Source organism: Parus major, chromosome 11 (assembly GCF_001522545.3).
Source record: "Parus major isolate Abel chromosome 11, Parus_major1.1, whole genome shotgun sequence".
Taxonomy (NCBI): domain Eukaryota; kingdom Metazoa; phylum Chordata; class Aves; order Passeriformes; family Paridae; genus Parus; species Parus major.
This window is the reverse complement of record NC_031780.1, coordinates 6,237,400-6,258,948: the sequence shown is the minus strand read 5'-3', so window position 1 is coordinate 6,258,948 and position 21,549 is coordinate 6,237,400. Positions and strand designations below refer to the sequence as shown.

General features: G+C 50.3%; 1 protein-coding gene and 1 long non-coding RNA gene across 2 annotated transcripts in view; both read right to left on the bottom strand.

Annotated features, from left to right (window-relative positions):
- Nucleotides 1-2,137: 2,137 nt before the first annotated feature.
- CNGB1 (cyclic nucleotide gated channel subunit beta 1) overlaps nt 2,138-21,549 on the bottom strand; it is a 29,707-nt gene continuing 10,295 nt past the window's right edge. The window contains exons 13-32 of the mRNA XM_033517280.1: nt 21,243-21,371; nt 19,021-19,150; nt 17,413-17,650; nt 15,950-16,082; nt 13,541-13,636; nt 12,997-13,154; nt 12,659-12,838; nt 11,769-11,977; nt 10,871-10,921; nt 10,671-10,757; nt 10,268-10,332; nt 9,730-9,852; nt 8,629-8,770; nt 8,243-8,402; nt 7,544-7,641; nt 7,371-7,454; nt 6,911-7,029; nt 6,205-6,351; nt 5,572-5,767; nt 2,138-4,391 (exon numbers count right to left, since the gene is read on the bottom strand). Of these exons, the coding sequence (XP_033373171.1) occupies nt 4,179-4,391; nt 5,572-5,767; nt 6,205-6,351; nt 6,911-7,029; nt 7,371-7,454; nt 7,544-7,641; nt 8,243-8,402; nt 8,629-8,770; nt 9,730-9,852; nt 10,268-10,332; nt 10,671-10,757; nt 10,871-10,921; nt 11,769-11,977; nt 12,659-12,838; nt 12,997-13,154; nt 13,541-13,636; nt 15,950-16,082; nt 17,413-17,650; nt 19,021-19,150; nt 21,243-21,371 (2,758 nt within the window). The 3' untranslated portion in view covers nt 2,138-4,178. The remainder of the gene's footprint in view (nt 4,392-5,571; nt 5,768-6,204; nt 6,352-6,910; nt 7,030-7,370; nt 7,455-7,543; nt 7,642-8,242; nt 8,403-8,628; nt 8,771-9,729; nt 9,853-10,267; nt 10,333-10,670; nt 10,758-10,870; nt 10,922-11,768; nt 11,978-12,658; nt 12,839-12,996; nt 13,155-13,540; nt 13,637-15,949; nt 16,083-17,412; nt 17,651-19,020; nt 19,151-21,242; nt 21,372-21,549) is intronic.
- Nucleotides 17,692-20,651, bottom strand: LOC117244981. The gene is made up of 3 exons (XR_004499034.1): nt 20,117-20,651; nt 19,021-19,150; nt 17,692-18,668 (listed from the first exon to the last, which is right to left on the bottom strand). It is a non-coding gene; the product is annotated as an uncharacterized LOC117244981 (long non-coding RNA).

Sequence of the window (21,549 nt, the reverse complement as noted above, 5' to 3'; positions counted from 1 at the left end):
GGGTCACGCTGGTTGTCCCCAGGATGTCACAGCCCAGAGCTGGCAGGAGTGTTCTCTGGCATCCCCACAAACCCATTTATCTCACTTCTCCAGTTGTCTACATTTCTTCTCAAATTTCTTCCAGTTCACCCAAGAAAACAATTTTGAGACTTTAACTGTTTGACTTCCAGCTCTTCTCATGCATCAAAGGACTTCCAAAAGCAGGGAAAACTGCATGAAAGAAGATAGGTTTCTAGGCTTCAATTCTTGAGATGATCAAACCCAGCTCACTGATCCTGCACAGGTCTCCCTCAGACACTCATCCTAGGGCATGAACCAAAGTTCATCCCAAGTTTCATCCCAAAACCAGAACAGGTAAACGAGGAAAGAATGAGAAAGGAAAAGGTCATTGAGCCTAAGCTCAGCCTAGGCTGCTGCTAGCAAGACCTGTCATGAACATCCATAGGTTTGTGAACCTCTGTGTGGCCCCTTCCCAAAAGGTGGTCTGGCTGTTCTCAGGGTGTTAACTCCAGTGGGACCATTACTGCACTTAAAAAGAGCTGTGTGCTCAGAGCAGAGAAAAACAGACTTGTATTAGCTCAATTTTAGGGAAAGGTAAATGGGATTCAGACAGATTTATATGCAAGTGTCACTCGAAGCAGAGCTACACAAAGGAAAAATATATATATATAGACAGAAAAAGTGGGTTACAGACTGTTCCCAGAACTAGGAGTGTGTCCTGCTGGTTAAGGTCTGCAGGATTCAAGGTTGAAGTGCTTAATTTTATTTCAAGCTTTCTAATTAAACACCATTTAACTGGGCTTTCCATTTATCCTGCAATTTCTTTCTGGACCTGAGTCTAATCCCCAAACCTGCTTATTTGCTTTTACTTTCGTTAGAACCTTATCAGTGATTAACCTGCAATTGCACTTAATCTTTTTAAAAGATTTCTCTGGCTATAAATACAGAGAACTACCTGCCCTGTTTCTGTCCAGGGGAAAATAACTTCCTGCATTGTCAGATGTCTGTGGTGGGTTATATTATTCCTTCTGTCAGCTGATTTTTCTAATGGGAGACATTTGTCTTCTCTAACTTCCTACAGAACATTGAATCAGTATCAATTCTCTGAAAGACACAGACCACAAGGAATATGAATACAACTCCAGTATAAACAAAAATTATTACATATATAAAAATATAAACAGTATATATAAAGCCTCTGATAAAGATGCTACTGGTGACAGTGAGGCAAATCCTATCACATTCCTACAGCTCCAAAGACAAGCTCTGCTTCTTCCTCCAGCACTTCTCTATTCTACTTATTTCACTAAAAAGCAGCAACAGCTAAAATATCACTGCAAGAAGACCTGGTTTCTATGGCAATAAGCAGCTGCCCGCCAAGATTCCCCAAGTGCTGCATTAATATTATGAGAGGATCTCATATCTGATCGACCCAAGACTTAAGGACGTCAAGAGGAATGAGCAAAAGCTAATAAGAGATGCAGTAAAGGTACATGGAGTGTTACCAAATCCATCAGGAACATTCCAAGGGCAGTGGTGATGTGTGTCCTCTGCAAGATATTTATTGGAACCAATGCAAAGGAAGCCCATTGCAAATACAGCAAAACTGGTAAATGAATGGAATTTAAAAGTTCAACAGAAGAAAGCCAATCCATGGCAACCCCCAAAACAAGAAGCACTAAAGTCTCTGGCCTCTCTAAATAGTCCTGCAGAGCAAATAGACCTGAGCTCAACTCCCAGCCCAGCCTGCAAGCCTAGCCCTACCTTGACCTTAATTATTACCTGGAGAATAATCTCTCCAAAGAACTAAAGCCATAAACAGATCACAGAGAAGGATAATTTCAGATCTCCCCATGGTTCCAGAATTACCAGTTGTGTATCCATCACCAGCTCACACTGCATGTTGAAAACTAGGATTTCTTCAAGCAATCTTTGCTATTTAAGAAAGTTTTTTTCCCCCTCCTGTTGGTGATTTAAGACAAATTACAATTCTACTACCAGTATTATGTGACCTCTGAGCCTCTCAATTATTTATTGGGAAATGTGAACTGCATGTGAGGGTTTTCTGGCTCTCTCAGTGCATGAGTGAGCAAGAAGTTGAAAAACAGCTGGAATGTTGAAATAAATCCACAGCAAATGAATGGCAATCTACATGGTGTTTATTGTAGATACAGTGAATTATGAGAGCAATTATAGGCCACTATTTATTTAAATGCTTTTTCTAAAGAATATTAAATCATAGCAGCAAATCAAAGCCTCAATTTGATGTTTGCATGTTTCCTGGTTTGATTATATAAATATTTAAAGAATGCAAAAAACCCTCAACTTTGCACTCCCCACCAAAATCTTCTACCTGGCAGGAAACCACCTGCAAATGACTGAGGATGAGAAATATTCAGGGAGGTTTGTGTGAGTTCAGGCTCTCCCCTGCAATGTGATGGCTCCAGACCCTCCTGCAGTATAGTGGAGCTCATTAAATTTGTTTAAAAGAAAGCAAGACATGGTTAACTAATGCAAACATCTATTTTGGCTTTTTTTTTTCCTTTTTCCTTTTTTTCCCCAGAAACCCATACATTTTGCAAGAGAAGGGGGCAAAAAAGCAAGAAAAGAAGATCCCAAAGGAGGTGAAGGTCAGCCCCAGGCTGCTGATGGGAAGAGGGATCACCCAGGGGGTGACGCCAGCGCTGCCACCCTTCACCAAGAGCCTGGCTGTGTCACAGCCAGACCTGTGGAACCTGCAGCACTGCTCACAGCATTTGCTGAACACCTGAGAAGCCCCTTGGCTATGGTGACAGGGCCCTGCAGCAAAATCTGCCCTTTTCCTCCAGAGGATGGAGAGTGGCTCCTCTCGATGGAGCCAGTGGTGCTGTGGGGACAGGGACAGCCCAAAACTTGGGGAGGAGCTGCAGAACCTCATCCAGCACTGCCTCATGCACTGCTCATCACCTCTCAGCTCACCAGCAGCTTGCTCTGCTTAGTGCTGGCTTTGAGGAAGATGAGGAAGGACCTGGTGTGCTGGAAGAAGATGGGACACCTTGAGCCAGCAGCTGGGTGCTGGCTGCTGACCAGATGTTTCCCTTCCCCTCCAGCACCTGGCTGGGAGAGTGACTTCATGTCTCCAGTGATGAGCAGCACCAGAGTGGCTTCTCTCTCCATGGAAAATGTGGCCAAGAGCCAGTCTGAGGTGACTGAAAGGCTGGAAATTGCCTGCTGGAAATGTGGACATCCAGCAATGAGTGCAGGGGAGCACCTGCATGCTTGTGCATGCTTGTTGGCACGTTACAGGCTCTGAGCTGACTCTGAAACACTGTCTGGGAGAGGAGAGCACTTACTGCACTTCTCTTTCCCCTCCCAGCTGGGAACCATCTCAGCTTCTCCCTTCCTGCTCTATCCCTCCCAGCTGTGGCAGCACAGAAAAATCCCAAGGCTGGAAAAGACCTCCAGGAACATCTCATCCAGGATTGTGCTTCTCTGTCCTTGAAAGATGCTCATCAAACCTGTCCATAAGAACCCCCAGTAATGGAGAGTCCACCACCTTCCCAGGGTGGACAGCTGGCAGGAATTCTTCCCAGTGGCAAAGCCAAGGTTGTCTTGGCACTACGCAGGGACCCTCAAGCATCTTGCAGTCTGGGCACTTGGGGACAGAGCTTGGCATTCTCAGGACAGTTTAATTTGCTCCATGCTTGGCCTGTGAGCATAGCCCACGTCCTTTTCAGATGAATCACTCCCCACTGCTGCTGTCAACCTTGAGCTCAACAGAGAAACCTTGTTGTTTTTTTTCCCTTGGTTGTTTCTAGCCAAGCAGTGACTCAGCTGTCAGAGGTGAATAACTCTTCATGCTTTGTCTGAGCACTCATTAACCATCCAGAGCCATAAAAAGCAGTTTTTCCATAGCTCTCCCTCCCCAAGGCTGGATTTCAAAGCAAGGGGGCTGACCTGAGATTTAGTGGGAAATTCATAAAGGTGCTCAATAGATCTGCAGACCTTGTATGATTCTGGGTCAGATGGCAGAGGCTTTTATCAGCAGTGATTGAGGGTTTGGGCAGAAGAGAAAGGCAGATCCTACCCACAGCGCATAGCAAAACCTACAGCCACTGCATGGAAATCATTAACAACAAAAATCTGCTAGCCCAGGCATTTGCCTGACTCCTACATCTGCCCTGGGACCTGCTGCTGTTTCATTTCTCTTCTTTTTTTTCATCTTTCTCTGAAATCTCAGCAGCAAGGATTTCCTCTTCTTCTTTTGCTGTGGAAATCACACGAATGGTGACTGAATGATCATAAGATTCTGAGGATATTTCTTCTCCTGGGCAGGTTTGTGCTCTGTGGGACATGGCAGGTGATCTCTGGTGCACTGGTGATTTTGGTGGGGTTGGGCTGACAACGGAAACCTGCAAGTAAAAAAAGAGGCAAAACCAACCTTAGAAGATCGTTGCCCACTTCCCCTAACATGGCAAAGCTGGACAGGTGTTCTGTGGCTCCACCACAGGATCTCTGCCTTGGGATGTCAGCTTGATGCCAGAGATGCTCCCTGCAAGAGGAGCCGCTGGATTTCATCCTGCGTGCCTTGAGAAACGCGGAGAGAGGAGCACAACAGAGCTTTCTCACATCTGCACTAACTCTTGTTTTGCTCCTGAAGCTTCTGGAGGGGCTGATCCTGGCCAAACCTGGCACCAGTGCTGCTGTGAGGGAGCAGTCCCAGACTGCCCTGTCCTCCTCTAGAGAGGAGCCTTAGAAGCCTCCCCCACGGATGTGCCATGCAGAGGGAAGTTAGCAGGGCCCTGCTCACCCATCAGTGGGGCTAGTTCCCATGCACCATTCAGCAACTGGGCTTTTTCCACTCATTCAGAGCCCTCAGTGCCACTGTTCACTGCTGCTGTTAACTGGTTATGGATTAATGTTAAACACCACATTGTTTGAAGCCTCTTGTGCCTGTGAAGGACTGCAGCTATGCTTGGCTGCTGTTTACCCAGCCTCAAGGCCACCACACTCCCTATCAGCTCCTCTTTCCCCTCCCTCTGCACATCCAGATGTGATAAGTGTGCCTGGTTCCATGCTGACAATAGTAAAAATGTCTGCATGGAGACAAAATTTTCCTTACAAGTTTAGTTGAGACAGCTGGAAGAAAAAAAGGAATAAATATAAAAAAAAGGACAGGGTGGTTTTCCTTTTCAGCTGCTCATGACAAAAAGCAAAAGGGAGGAAAAGAAGTGGCAGGATGGCATTGCCTGCTGTGGGGATCTTTGGTGAAACCTTTGAAATATCAGCTGGGCTGTGGGTGCTGGGTGTCCCTGCCAGTGCACTGGTTAATTCTGAGGGGCTCTGTCTCTGCAGGAGAGAAGAGACATTCATCTGTCTGTGGTTATAGCCTAGCTAGAAATTAGACTCAGGCTTACCACAGGTAGGCAAAAATTTAATGTCTTTCCCTTTTGTACAGCAAAGCAAACCCCTGTGGGACGCTGGCATTCCCCCAAAGGCCTGTGCAAGATGTTGGCTCACCCCTTCACGCTTTGACAGACCCCAACATCCTGAGCTCAGTCCTTTAAGGCACCTCAAGCTCTCCATGCTGACCTGTGTCTCCTGCATCGCCTTCAGCTCCTTCAGCCTCCAGCGGAGCCGCCCCAGGGGCCCTTTGCCCCCCATCCTCCCCGTGGCAGCCAGGGCAGCCTTGAACAGCTTTGGGGTCTCAGCTTTCGGGGGGATGATCAGCGCATCTCCGGGGCCTCCTTTCTCATCTTTGGGTTTGTTGTTGCTTTTCAGCATTTTCCTACAGCACGGAAAGGGAGAGGCAATGTCAGTCCGGGAACACGTTCTAAAAGCTGGATTTATAATGCAGAGAAACCGAGCGTCAAAAGGACAAAGCTCTTTATGTGTCTTAGGGAGGACAGAATAACTAATCTAAGCGAAACGAAAACGAATCTTTGGACAGGTTTTTTTAAACGAAAGCACTTTGGCCGTGCTCCACCCCCTTTGAGAGGGGAATTTTGGCAGGCGGAGGCTCCCGAGGCAGCGGCGGGGGCCGGGTGCCCTCTGCCGAGGGACCGCGGCTGCAGCCCCGAGCGGGGCCGGCTCCGGGAGCGGGGCAGCAGCAGCAGGAGCTTCCCCAGGGCTTCACACACAGGGAAAAATCCCCGGAGATTGCGAAGCCCGGGCTCTGCTGTTTATAAACCACCGCAGGTTAGAAAGCAGCAGCCCAGCACGCACTTGGCCTTCTTGCGCAGCAGCTTCTGAGACTCCGGGTAATGCACCAAAATCTCGTTCAAGTCCTTCTTCTCCAAAATAAAAAGGTTGGCAAAGCCGTGGGCCACGACGTTTGCTGTCCGGCGATTTCCCCCTCCTGCTGCCAGCAAGCTGGGAGAGAATGCAAGACATCAACACCTCTGTTCACAGGCTCGGAACGCCAAATCTCCTTCACACGTCTCCACCTCTCTCTTTCAAGGGACTCGGAGTTTAATTTTCTCTCCTGATGGAATTTATCATGCACAATTTTTAAAGGGTGATAAAGGGAAACGCTGCATGGAGTACTATATAAAAATGACTTGTGGGTTTTTAGGGTTAAATATTGTGTTTTACACCAGTCTAGTGTCTGCTGGGCTGTGGGGAGGCAGCAGTATTGCTGTGTTACACTGGTACAGGGCTTTTCATTCCCATGACAGGGGTGGATTAATGGCTGGGAGACTGTATTTGTGAAACACCTTTCCTGATCAGTTTTCCCATTCCTCCATCCATATTTACCATCACCAGCTCCCTGGGCAGAAGACAGCAGGATGACCAAAACAGCAGAAAAGCCGTAATTTTTTGTCTCAGCCACAAAGATTAATTTGGATGCTACTGATTCTTCCACTTCCCATGCTCCTCACCCAAAGCCCACAAGCTGTATTTCCCCAGCTCCCTGAAATGCTTCACTCACCTGATTTCCCCAAAGACAGATCCAGCTTTCAGAGTCACCAGCACGGATTTGCCGTCGGGTCCCCCCAGCACCTGCACTTGTCCCGCCTGGATGATGTACATCTCACGGCCTATTTCTCCCTGCAGGGAAGGGGGGAGCTGCCTGGGATGCCCAGAAACAGGGAGACCTCATGGATGCCCTAAGCAGCATCTTGCTGGAAATCCCCATGACCATGCTGCCCTCTCCAAACTCCCTAAATGTCCTGATGGTGTTCGCTCCTCAGCATTCCCATCTCAGCCTCCCATAGACTCCAACCAGCTTTCCCCTGCTGGTCAGAGCTGCAGCAGAAAGGGTCAGTTTTGTACAAGAGCAGCTGCAGCCGAGGATGCTTTTGCTCCAAATTCCCTCCCAGGATGATGGCACAGGCCTGGCTTTCCCTAGGCCTGCACAGCCTGGCTGTGACTCCCAAGTGTCTCGTTACCTTCTTGCACACGTAGTCATTGGGCAGGTAGACCACTGATCTGAGCCGCTTCAGCATGTCAAAGATCATCTGTCTGTCACAGCCCTGAGCCCAAACAGAGCCAGAACATGCCAGTGTTAGTCTGTGCTGGTGTGGCAGGCTGTGCCAGCCAGGCCCTGTGCTGCAGAGGGTACCTGGAAAAGGGCCACTTTGCTCACGATGTTGTAGTTCACATCGATAGCGATGTCCAGCCTCATCTTGTCTGGCAGCTGCACCAGCAGCTCTGACTCATCTGTGAGACAAAGCAGAAAAGTGGCTGCTTCCAACACTTGATCAGAGAGTGTGTCCTTCATGTGGCAGTGGGGAGGTGGCCCACGTTCTGGTGGCAGAGGGCAGGAGCCAGCTCACACAGAAGGGTCTCCTCCAGCCTCTGTCCACCCAGCAACCTGCAGGTCTAAATCTGAAATATGATGGAAAAATCACCCTTTGCATTATCCCTGCCCTGATGGCTCTCAGAAACAGACCACCAAGCCCAAGTCAGCACTTTTCTTGTCCACAAGGGCTGATACAAGGTTCTGGTCCTGCCTGGTAACTTAGTGGTAGGGTGAGCTGGTGGCTTTGCTGCTGGACACACTCTGGCCAGTGATGGACAGGCACTGTCCTCTCTGCAGGGCACGTGGGACACTGGACTCAGTGTGCTGTGAGTGATGCCAAGTCACCAAAGTGCTGTGACCCAGTGGCAGCCTGTAAACTCTGTAGGTGGGCAAGCAAGCCCCTATATTACTGAAGAGTAAAATAATCCACCCTCCATCCCCAAACTGTAGTGCTGTTTGACATTTCAGTTCTGCAGAGCAACCACAGTAAAACATGAGCTTGGGGTGGCTGGATCTCACCTAGCATGCCTTGGGAGTGCCACGTGTACTCGTACCACGTCTTCACCCGGTTCTGAACAGTTCTGGGGATCTTGTAGAAGTTCATGTATTTAATGGTGCTGTCCATGCAGCTCCTATAGTAAGTTTGCCCTGCAGTCGCAGCACCAACCACGTCTCTCATCTAAATGGAAGAGGTAGAGGAGAATTTTAAGTTGCTGTCACTTATCCATCAACAGGTTAAGCATGTAAGCCAAGCCCTAACAGCACCTGCCAAATCCTTTTTGTCTTGCACCAATGCTGAGCAGGTCTTCCCATGGGGGAAACAAACCCTGAGAAGCAAACCTGTGCATCAAACCCACCAAAACCACCCTCACCTGAGGCTGTAAATCCCCCCTATCCCAACTCACCTGCCCTATCATGACGGAGAAAGCAAAGACTCCTGTGAAGTAGTTCAGCAGCTGGAAGACGATCTCAAACAGCGTCTTGGGGTCTGGCAGGCCCCCGATGGTGATGAGGGTTTTCACTGCCCAGTAGTAACAGCGGATGTAGCTGGGAGGAGAAGAGGAGGCAGCTCTGAAGGCATTTCTGTTTTGAGCTCACAGCCTCTGACCATGGCAAGCCAGAGCCTGCTGAGACTTATTATGGATGACAAAGGGAAAAACTGAAGGGCTTCAGACTCCCCACCACACCTGCAGGTGCTTCTGGAGATGCTACAGGAGCAGGGGAACCAATGGTCCCTCCAGAAACCTCCACTTGGGAGGCTCAGCTGCTCTGGTTACTCCTGTTTTCTGCTCCTCACAGCTCTGCCATAAACCAGCAATATATTTTCAGCAACTTTTACACTTTTAGAAATCATCAGGGGGAAAAAATGTGTTTGTGGGCAAATTGTTGGCATGGCACTTAGGAGAAGCCAAGTGAATTCCTGATGCCCTGGTCTTGGGCATTCCCTTGGGTGTTTTGTTTCCACCTGAAGATGGACACAGATTTGTCTATCATACAAAATAACTCTCTAGCAGCAACATTAGCACAGATTTGGGCATTCAGCTTGTGAGCCAAGGACTCTGCCTGTAGCATCAATCAGCACAGGGGACATGTAACCATGTTACTATGGTGAGGGGAAGGGCTGGCCACTGTCCCCATCTCACAGCCTGGCTAGTCTGAGGGGCCTGATCCCAGTCTGGCAACAGTCAACACAGATAGAAACAGGATTGATTCTTCAATCCTGGCTGGCCAGGGAGCATTCCTCTGCTTCCCAGCACCAGGATCCCGTTTTTTCAGCCATTTAAGCTGCCACTGCTTTCCACCTCTGCCCTCACAGCTCTGTGTATTACTGCACATCCCATCCCTCCCATCCTTGTCATTCTCCCTGACTCCACATCTTCTCCTGGCACTCCCAACCCTTTGCTTCAGGGGTTTTTATAAATCCAGCTGTATCCCAACACCTCCCTTATTGCTTCACCTCATCACAGCAGGCTGTGCTGTGTGACACCCCCAGCCCTGGCTTGTACCTGTTTCCTTCCCCATCATAGACCCAGGTGGTGGAACCCAGTCCTTCATAGGCTGAGGCCCAGTAGTAGAGGCAGGAGTTCACGTGCAGGCTGTACAGTAAGTAGGCAGTGGTCCGAATCACCCTGCAGAAAAACCCAGGAGAGAGCAGGAAGGGAGAGGATGTCTGCTGGAATCAGTAGGAGCCCTGAAGTGGTGACCATACAGGACCTGCCAATGCAGGAATCACAGAGCACCCCAATCCTGCTGCTGCCTCCTGCAGCCCTGCAGCTGCAGAAGTGCCAGAAAAAGCAGTTTATCTGCTGATGGCTCTCCTTCACTGCCAGCACCCCTGTCCCCATGGGCTGGAGAGAGGTGATCCTACTCATGCAGGCTTTGGGACCCTGATGTCCTACCACATCAGCCAAAGTCTGTGTCAGCCAGCCCAGGCACAGCAGGGAAATAAATCAGGGACCCAGAGCAAGTGCAGAATGAAGGGAACCTTCCTCCCCAGTGGCAAACAGCAATTCCATGCTCCCTCCTTCCCCCCATGCCCCTCACCTGTAGATGTAAGCCTTGGTCAGGATGGCCTCCAGGCGGTTGTTGAACTCAAAGAAGGCCATGTACTGGGAGGAGAAAGAGAGTTGCATGTTCCAGGTCACCTCCCCATAAAACCCCTCTGCCCCTCATTTCCCTCCCACAGCCCCTCTGCAGCATGGACTGCCACAGACAGATTTGTCTCCATCCACAAGAACCCTTCTAGTCAAATGTGAGTAGTTAGGATTGAAATGAGGTGTTTGACCAACAGCCCTGCAAAGCCTTTGGGACAGAATTTCCCTCCATTTTATAATCTTCCTGTCGTCATGGATGAGTGTGACAAGCCATAGCTCACCCCAGCCAGCACAGGTCCCCTCCACGTCCCCTGCAGCTGCTGCTCTGCCTGCCCCTGTAAGCCCTGACTCACCTTCAGACAGCGAGGGAAGCGCAGCAGGGGGTTGACACCCACTTTGAAGTAGAGGAAATCCAGGGGCAGGAGGCACAGCACGTCCATCTGAAATCCACACAGGGAGAAACCTCTGTGGGGACCTGCAGGAGCACTGGGGTGGGGCTGCAACCCACAGGGCAGATTAAAGATTCAGATGAATGAAGAAAGTTTTGACAAACCTTGAAGCGTTGTGATCGCAGGTAGTTCTCTTTCATGGCCTTTTTGTCAGTCTGGAGGGGAACAGGAAAGAGAGAGAGAGGAATATTGATTATTGCTTAGAAAAAGGGAAGCTGGGGCCAACATGGTCATGCCTGGCTTTCCTCCTCTGCACCACAACAGGGAAGATGCTCCCTTTGTGCCTGGAAAGGGGAGAAGAGCGAGCAGAGAAGTCCTGGCTGCATGCCATCTTCCCATCCTACCTTGGGACATCCTGTGCTGATTTTGCATCCCAGGAAAAGCACATCACAGTTCCAGCACCACAAAAATCAGCATTTGCAGGGGAAACTGCCTGTCTGAGCATCTGCACGGTCATGGGGAGGCTGTACCCTCAAGGTGTGATTTTTCACAGTTTGTTTAATTGAATATGGAAATGAAATCAAGGGCTTCCCTTATCTCAGGCATGTGATCTGTGTGTTCAGATTGTAATTGCTGATGCATCCTGCCTAGCGTGCTCCTGAAAATTAACCCCAGAGTTTGTTACGCCCATGCCCAAGGTTGGCACCACAGGGCTGTGCCAGGGCCAGTCAATGAGCACCTCACCACGGGCAGAACCACCCCCTGGAGCAGGCATCCCTACCCAGGAGCAGGAACCAGAGGCCACACTGTTCCTGGATAGGATAGCATTGATTTTGTAGGAAAAAATGGTGTGTTTGGCAGACAAAAAGGCTGCTGGATTATCCAGTCCGTGTCAGGAGAGATGCTCGTGGTCTCTCAGAGGGGACAGAGCCCTGATGGCCATTGCCATGGTGAGAGAGCCTGGAGAGCTCGGTTCAGAGCCCAGCAGCACCCGTGTCCCTCAGGGGATGGGAGGTCCCCATGGCTGGTCCCCAGGGGTGGGATGCAGTGCCCTGCACTCACGATGATGTCTCCCCCCTGCACGAACTGCAGCCGGGTCTGAAAGATGAGGATGTCCAGCAGATAAATGAGGTCACAGAGGTAGTCCACCAGCAGCCAGTAGTGGATGTTTGCTGGAGTCTGGTAGGGGAAAGCCCAGCGGACAGGGATCAACCAGCAGTTCCAGTTCCAGGCCATGACAACGAAGAACAGCCACAGCACGTACATCAGATCTGCACACAGGGAACAGCACCATGACCAGCTGGGCAGACATCCCTCCTCTGTGTGAATCTCCTGCATCTTCTATCCCCTTCTGTGAATCTTCTATCCCCTGACCTGCCCTCAGCACAACAGGAAAACCTGCAGGAAGTCTCTTGGTGACAGTGTTTAACTGCAGCTGGGCTCTAGCACAGAGTGAGCACCTCTGGTCACAGAACACACCATGCTTCATCAGAAAGCTTCTTCTAACTTTGCTCATTTAGCTATATTTGCTTTTGTTCTGCTCCCACAACTCCAACTTCCCTGTTTTTCCCTTCCAGCCATGCTGAACTGGTGGCCGGATACCTGAGCCCAGAGGCTTCCAAAGGACTGAGGAATATGAGAGACTAAAGAAAGAACTGGCCTTCTGTGGGGTGGCCACAAGGCAGTGGAATCTTCTTTTGTGATTTTAATTTTTTTGGGGGGCGGGTTTCCACGCCACAGGGAAAGCAGAAAGCCCAGTCATGCTCCTGACACCCTCAGCTGGAAGAATTTAGGAAAGCCTGTGCCTTGCAGAGGAATTTAAAATTCTGTGCTTTAGTAAAAACTAAGTTGATTCTTGCTTAGTTCTCCCCTCTTTATACCTCCTCACCCTCTCACCCCAGTCCCACCAGCTTGCCCCCAGCCCAGGAATGAGGCTGTGCTCCATCACTCACTGGTCAGGGGGTCAATGCTGCTGGGGAACTGGTAGCTCTTCAGGTGGTCCAGCCAGGGCCGGTGCTTGAATGTGCAGCACAGCATCTCACAGTAGTGGTCATCCCCCGAGGGTTTGTCCCCCTCCAGCTCTCCTCCTGGGGCAGGCACCGGTGCTGCTGCAGGTGCTGGCTTGGTGGGAGCTGGGAGAGGCCACACAGTTATTTCAAAGGGCAGAAAAATCTTCTTACTTCAGCTTTTTTTAAGGTCTTTAAACTGCTAATAAAACAGCTGCCTCCCAGAAAACACAGCGTGTACGGGGACCCAGCAGGGAAACACTCCCAGCCCCACCTGAACTCACATGCCACAGGGCTCTCGTCGTCCGAGGTGACATCGGGGTCAATCAGCTTCTCCTTCACCTTCTCTGTCCTCTCTTTGAAGAGCCTCACCAGCTCCTGCAGCCGAGTGTTGATGACGGCGCTGCTCAGGCTCGTGGCCGAGCCGATGCGCTGGGGCAGGCTGTGGGGACACCAGCGGGCATTTCATGAAGGTAGGAAAGCCCCAGGGCAGGTTCAGGGGGTCATGGAAACCTGGAGTGGTTTGGGTTAGAAGGGACCTTAAGGGTGATCTCTTTCCAGCCTCTCTGCCATGGGCAGGGACACCTTCCACTAGAGCAGGTTGTTCCAAGCCCCATCCAGCCTGGCCTTGAACCTGTTCTTTAACCTACAGCATCTGAATTAGGATTGACCTGTGTTTATTTGGGTATTGTGTAGTGAGAAGAACACCATGTGGCATGGCTCCCTCTCCCTTTGGTATCCCAGCACTTCTGGGATCTTTGCTATTTCCAGCCCAGCCCCAGGATGTGACCCCCTGGCTGATCCCGAACCCCCTGGCCCATTACACACCTTTCCCTCTGCTCCTCATCCCAGCCCAGCACTGGCCTGGGGGATTGGCTCACCAGCCCCTCGTCCAGACCATCCTCTGGGAGCAGTTGCTTCCTCCTGCAGACACAAACACAGTGAGTGAGAATCAGCTTGGCTCCTCTCCCTCCTCCCCTTCCTCCCCCTGCCAGGTGGGACCAGTTTTCTCTTCCCCCTTCCCCTACTAGGGTCACTTTCCCCTAATTTCTGACATTTCCTGGAGTAGATGGGAGTGACCCCCCTGTTCCTTTCCTGCTAGAGCCCTGTTTCTCCCTGAGCACCAACAAGCCCTTGGCTCCATGGACATGCAGCCACCTGGCCCATTTTGCAGCCCAGTTTGGGTACCTGGCAAGATGCACGAAGGGCAGGTATCACCCTGTGCTTGCCCCCAGTGCCACAGCTTCACATCTCTGCACTTCAAGAGGCAGGAGAGGAAACTGCAGTGCCAGCAATAGCTAGAAGCTATGTTCTAACATAGCTGGGGTTCCCTTTGGCACAGACGGGCTTCTCAGGTGACTTCCTTACACATGGGCAAGAAAGGTGTTGGAAGGGAAGCAGAATATGAAGATAACAGTCCCAGCAAAAATCTAGACCTGTTTGCAAACCTGCAGCCAAGTCCAGAACTTTAGCTGTGATTAAGAAGTTGTCTCTTGCCACCACAGCTGCTGATCCCACTGGCCATGGCACAAAATGTCTCGGTGCTGTGTGTGGAGCAGGAGAAAGCAGGATGCTGAGGGAGCTCATCCTGCCATCACAGATCTCCCAAAGAAAGCCAAATGCTGTGAACCCACCACCTTCAGCCTTGCTGGCTCTCAGGTGTGTCCTGCTGGGAGGTGGAGCAGGTGAACAAGACCGATGAGCCTTCCTTTCCCAAGTGCCCAGTGCAGGGGTGGAGGAAAACCACAACCCCCCCCCTTTTAAAGTACTCTCCAATGAGGATGGAGGGGTTCCCAAAACACCAGTTTGGAGAAATAGTCGTGCCAAGGATGTGGTTGGGACAACATCCATTGCATCTCAGCAGTCTCCAGTTACCCTTCCCCTGCCTCTGTGCCCTCAGGGCACCACGCTGCCCCACTGGGCTGTCCTGCACTGACAGCCCCTTGCTCTGTAAGGGGGCCCTGCAGCCCCCTCCAGGGAGCAGCCAGCTGGGATGGAAGGCCCTGTCCCAGCCTAAACCTTGCTCTGGTTTTGGTGCCCTCAGAATGCTGCAGCCAGAGGCCACAGGCACTAGAAGACGTGGGATGCACAGGGTCCCTGCCCATGTGGCATCAGCCAGGGTATCCTGGGTATCTGCAGGAGCTTGTTTCCAGGCTCCAGGTAGGTGTGTGGCTCATTTGCAATGAGTCTTTTATGACTCTCTCTAAACTATGTACACTCAAATCCTTCACAGAGCTGTGGAGGAAATAAGACTGTGGCCAGTAGAAAGGATTTAGAGATAACTGGGTGACTGCTCAATGCAGAGTTATGTCTCCTTCCTCTGGAAACACCAGCAGGACATGAGCATTTTCCTTCTGGTTCACAATAATTAATTTTTATTTCTTTATGCAGGAGAACAGGAGTTTCTTGCTTTTAAAAGTACCCAGTGTTGTTTTGAGACACTCCCTGGACACCCAGCAGAAGGGTTTATATGCTCACACGTGTAACTGCAGCTATGTTTAATGCTCTCAAGTATTTTCACTGCAGGTATTTTACATGAAGCCTTGGGCTCTGCTGTCCCAGTTTAAATAGCTGTTTGACAGACTGGAATGTGGACATTTTTGCCATTTTACTTGCTCCTCCAGGAGCTTGTTAACTAAGAGATCCAAACTATTAAGTGAGAATGACTACAGCACCTGGTTTTCAGCACAGAAAAGTCCCACTTTAGCTTTCATTTTGAATCCTCTGCAAGAGTGAGCCTCAAAAACACCTAGTGCCACAACAGAAAATATACATCAGCTTTCTCCAGCCTAAATTTTAAAGCTTAGTTTTAATCCTCCCTCTCTCTAAGCGCAGAATCACTGAATGATCTGGGTTGGAAGGGACCTTAAAAGACCAGCTTTAATCCAGTTCCCTGCTATGAGCAGGGACACCTTCCAACTAGACCAGGTAGCTCCAAGCCCCATCCAACCTGGCTTTGAACACTTTGAGGGATGGGGCTTCCACCACTCCTCTGAAAGCACGAACCCAGGGGGGACATGCTGCAAACCCTCGCAGCAAAAATACAAGAAGAACATTGTTTATTTTCAAGATGAAGGCACATATGCCCTCTGTGCTCTGAACTTGGCAACAGAGACAGGTGGACAGCAGACAAATGTCCAGATCTGCTGGGAAGGAGTATCTCCACGTGGCTGTATCAATGTTCCTGTCCTGGCACCCTCGTGGGGAGCCGAGGAGCGCGCCTGGGCAGAGCCGTACCTGGGGGATGCTGCACCGGGCACCGCCAGCAGGTTGGGAGCGCCGGCAGCAGGCACCGGTCCATGGGTACCATGGATCTCCACAGCATGGCCTGGGCTGTCCACATCCTTGATCTCCACGGTGGGGTAATTTCCTGCTCCGTGGGGAAGGACAACAATGGCAGGTGAGGGGGGCACAGGGCCCCGCCTGCAGCCAGGACAGCTCCCCAGACCCCGTCACTGCCACAGAGCTGCCCCCGGCCCTGCAGCGTGTGGGAAGGGCTCTCCTTCTCCCTCCATTCCTTTCTTGCCTGGCTCTCCTTTCTCCTAAGCATTTGGAGCACTTATTTATCTTTTTTTTTATTTTTTTTTTTTTGCCCAGTTTCTAGCACTCTAGGAACTGCCATCTGCTCCCCTTCTGCTTGCCCAGCTTGCAGTGATTGCAGCTATTCCATCTGAGCTTTGGGTTCCTGTGGTTTGGAAAACGATGGAGATGAGGATTCCCAGCTGGAACCAAGCAGGAGCCCAAGGATTTCCAGGAGCAAACCTGCCTCCCAGGGTGTAGAGATTCTCCTGGTTCTTCTGAACGTAAACACATGGATTGTGACAGCACCAAACCACCACCAGTATTTGCTTTTCATGCAGAATAAGGCACTATTTAAATAAGCATTTATGGCTTCTTTCTTCTGAAAAAGTAATAAGTGCTTCCTGCCACAGGCAAGGTTAGAAGCAGGAAGGTTGGATATTTACAGTGGGTAAAGAAAGATGCCAGTTGTCCAAAGGAGAAATGGCACTGGGGGCTACCTTGGCTGGCCCCACAGTTGCTCAGCTGTGAATTGTGATGTCTTTTCTTAGCTATTTAACAAAATACAATGAATTCCTGCAGGATTTCTTCTGTGGGAGGTTTTCACACATCTGAAAGACCCCATGCACCTCCTCCTGCTTCACACTGATGGGAAGCTAGTGGATCGGAGAGTGACTTGATTAAATGCCTGAGAAAAGGCCTGTTGGGGTTGCAAAGTTAAAATGCTGTTGCATGTAAGGAAAAGCAGCAGAATTCGGCTTGCTGGTTAATAACAAAGCAAAGCAAAGCTGCAGACAAGGCAGAAAGCCATGAACAGCAAACCTCCACCTTCCTCTCCCCTTAGTATGAGCAGGTTGCGCAAGTGCTGCGGAGAAAACTGTGTGCGGTGATATTGCACCCTCTGCCTGCAGGTCCTTCAGGAGAGCTTTTCTCAGCAGCTCTAAACGCACAGCATTTGCAAACACTCTCTAGGCTCAGCTAAAAAGGCACATAGTGATGAGGCAGAAGCAGACAAACACTTGTATTTTGTTCCCCAGCCTCTGTGCTGCAACACGAAGCGCGCTTTATTTTTTTTAATTCTTTCCCGCACCAGGAAGCAACAAAAAAAGCAACTACTCCAGGAATGCCCCCCACCCCACGCCCCTCTAACCACACAAGGTCAAAGCCAACACCTCTAATACCTAGTGGGGATTGCTCCTCAGTGCAAAAATTGGGGTTGACAACTCCAGCCTTTGGCTTGCTGGCGGCAGGGCCGGGGGTGCGGGCGGCGGCGCTGGCTCGGTAGCTGGGGACATTGGGGAGCTGCTCTAGAGCCCCACGGCCGGGAGAGGAGCGGTCCCTGCCAGCCACAGCCTGGCCATGCACCAGCCGGTCTAGCTCGACGTCCCGGGCCCGCCTGGCCATGCTGCTAGGAGCCTGCTAGGTGCTTCAAGCAAAGGACAAGGCATCTGAAGCTGCAATAAAACACAGAGTGGTTTGAGATGGGAGGGTTGTGTCGAGGCACAAACGCGGGGCTCACGGGGCTTTGGGGCTGCCTGCTGCTCACAGGGGGTGGTAGCACACGGCTGCAGTGGTGGGCATCCTAACACGTGTTTGTCATGGAATCGTGGAAGGTTAAGGGTTAGAAAGGACTTTAAAGATTGTGTCCCATGGACAGGGATATCTCCCACTACTCCAGGTTGCTCAAGGCCTTATCCAGCCTGGCTTTGGGCATTTCCAGGGTTGGGGCATCCATAACCTCCCTGGGAAACATGTTCCAGTATATCACCACCCTCACTGTGAAGAATTTCTTCCTAATAATCTCACCTAAATTCCCCCTCTTTCAGTTTGTACCCATTATTCCTTGTCCTGTCACTGCAGTTCCTGACAAATCAGCATTTTCTAGCATCATTGCCCCTCTGCAAGAGAATCTCAGGGGTGAGACCAAGCCATTCCCTGTGCAACTTCCTGATGTCAGTGGAGTTCTGCCAGGATGTGCCTTTGCTCAGTCAGGCTGCAATGGGAACTCACTTCATTACCAATCACTGTTTCCTAAAATGTTATATTAAAATGTGTTTTATGCCATTGGTTATTTTCCAAATAGAGAAAAGTGGTAGAGAAAATACTTTTTATCCATTCACATTCTCCAGCTAAAGGAGAAGCCCTTATTTCACATCATTGCTTAAACAACAGCATTGTACATTCAGAGCTAGCTACAGCCAGTGCCAAATTGCAATATTGTGCTGTGCCCACAGGATGTTTTACCCCAGTGGAAAGCCCTGACTGCCCCTGCAGGCCCACGCTGCAGAGAAGTCACTGCCTGCTCCCTGACAGGAAAGGAGAAGCTTGATTCTCCCCCCACCAGGCACTGCTTCACCTCATCCCTGTTTGGCATCATACTGCTACAGGTTGTACCTTCAGCATCAGTTTCAGCAGCTTCAGCTGTCTCCTCTTCCACCTTCAAAACACAAAAAAATAAAGCAATTTTAAGGAGAAAAAGCCCATTCTGTCAGTAAAAGAGCAGACTTTGCAGCTTGACTGGATGCCCCATATCCCTCCTACTCGCCAGACTCTCAGCTTGTTGTTCAGTGCCCACTTGTAGGGTGAAATGAGGCCTCCCTGCATCTACAGCTACTTCTGCTGCCTCAGCTTCAGGGATGGGGATATCTTGGGGGGAAACATGTGCAGTGCCCAGCCCAGTCTGCTCCTCCAGGGCACTGCATCCCCTCGAGAAGCTCTGAGCCCCCAGCACTTGCAGGGCAGCAAGAGCTCATTGCAGACCGCAGCCCAAGCAGGGCACCACGCCGTACCTGCACAAGAGCACCTTGGAGATTACTTATCTCAACTTCTTCCAGCTGCTCAACCCTGAGGGCCTCCTCAGCAAGACAGGCTTCATCCACAGCCTTATCAGCAGGGAGACAAGGCGGCTGCAGCAGGGGTCTGCAAGGGAGAGAAAAAAATACTGCCTGGGCAACCAGGTGAGAGGCACATAAACAAAAACAGGGCATGTGCATAAGCAAAAATTGCAGAGGCAGAAAGATCCAGGCAGAATGTTTCTCCTCCTGTGCATAATAATTTCTCATGTAATTAAAATGGGCCAAATAAAAAGCTGAAAGCTAATTTCCAGGCAAGGCTTTCCCACATGCCCTATTCAAATCCCACGTTTGCTTGTGCAAGACACCACCAGGACACATTCTCATTTTCCTTCAGCAGCAAGCACAGACCTCAGCTCCACCATTCTGACAAAGGGGCTCTCAAGATTGATTTTATTGCCTTAATATAACTTCATAACTGAAATAAAAGCACCTCAAATGTTGCTCTGTGCATTTATCTCTTGATTTGATATTTCCTGGCAAGAAATGAAAAGCAGGGATGTGGAATAATCAGAAGAATTTTAAGACAGCTAAATGCATTAAAATATTTGTTTTGTTATTTTTAATATTTTTCCCCCTTAATATTTTAAATTATGTTCGCTTCAAATGTGATCACAAATCTTTCTATCCTAAACTAGAAAACCTGTTGGTCTCTCTCTCTTTTCCCAATAAATAAACACATTGAAGGATGGAGTAGCATCTTATTCCCTCCACAACTGAAGCTCATGTTTCTATAGGGAAGCTCCAGGAACAGATTTTGATGAAATACAAACATATGGGTTTGACACTGGGCAATCATGTGTTTTCAGCTTCTTCCTGAAAATCTAGCTACTTTAGGGGAATTAACACAGAATAATATTGTAGTGCTAGGTAATAAATCCCTAAATATTTATCTCATGTGAAACCAGAGCAAACTACTAATCTGAGCAGAAAGATGTCTCCCAATACCATCTAGACCGAAGTCACCACCTCCCACAGCTGACAAGAACTCGGCTATTTCCTACAACAGGAAAAAATGTAAAATTGTACCTACTTGTATGAAGCAGCGTCTGCAGACACAACACATAATCCTGTCTTTCCATTCAGCTCTGGAACACCCAAACCAATGCCGAGTGCCCTGAATTAATGGGCACGGTGTAAACAGCAGGACCCATCTCCCGAGGCTGGCTGCTCCCGCCCCCGGCGAGTCCCGGGAGGAGCCACGGTTGCCACGGAGCCAGCCCGTGTCACCAGGGCCACTCGCCTGTCACCAGGGACAACTCGCCTGTCACCAGGGACCACTCGCCTGTCACCAGGGACAACTCGCCTGTCACCAGGGACCACTCGCCTGTTCCCAGGGCCACTCGCCTGTCACCAGGGTCACTCGCCTGTTCCCAGGGACCACTCGCCTGTCCCCAGGGGCCGCGTCAGCAGCGAGCCCCGGGCTGAGCCGGACCCCTCCCGCACCCCATCCCTCGGCAGGCAGGCACTCGGCTCTGCCGGGGCTCTGTCAGCCTCTCCAGCTGGTGAACGCAATTGAGACAAAAGCTGCAATCACGCTCATTTCCAACAAAGCCATAAAGGCAACGGGAGACACTCACTCTGCACTCTCTTCCTGCTCCTCGTCTTTCTTATCCTCTTCTTTCCTCTTTTCCTCTTTCTTCTCCTTCTCTTTTTTCTTCTCCTTCTCTTTCTTCCTCTTCTCTTCCTTCTTCCTCTTCTCCTCTTTTTTCCTCTTCTCCTCTTTCTCTTTCTTCCTGTCCTCCTCTTTCTTCCTCTCCTCTTCCTCTTTCTTCCTCTCCTCCTCTATCTTTCTTTTCTCCTCCTCTTTCTTCCTCTCCTCTTCCTCTTTTTTACTCTCCTCCTCCTTCTTTTTTCTCTCCTCCTCCTCCTTTTTCTTGCCCTCTTCCTCCTTTTTTCTGTCCTCCTCCTCTTTCTTCCTCTCCTCTTCCTCCTTTTTCCTGTCCTCTTCCTCCTCTTGCTTCCTCTCCCCTTCCCCCCTCTCCTCCTCCTCCTCTTTCTTCCTTTCCTCCTCTTCCTCCTCTTGTTTCCTCTCCTCTTCCTTCTTCTTCCTCTCCTCTTCCTCCTCATCTTTCTTGCCCTCTTCCTCTTTTTTACTGTCCTCCTCCTCCTCCATCTTCCTCTCCTCTTCCTCCTTTTTCCTGTCTTCCTCCTCTTGCTTCATCTCCTCTTCCTCTTTCTTCCTCTTGTCTTCCTCCTCTTTCTTCCTCTCTTCCTCCTCCTCTTTTTTCTCCTCCTCCTCCTTTTCCTCTTCCCCCTTGGTCACATTTGGGGAGCCCAAGCACAGTCTGGAAAGGAGAAGCGGGTTAGGTAAATCCCTCTGAGGGGTGTGAGGCTGGCACGGGGAGCTCTGCACACCCCGCGGGTTCTGACTGAGCAGAGGGGAGCTCTGCTGAGCCAGCCTGGCTGGCCAAAATCTGCTCATGGGAGCCTAAGCAGAGCCTTCCTCACCTGTCCTTTGCAGGG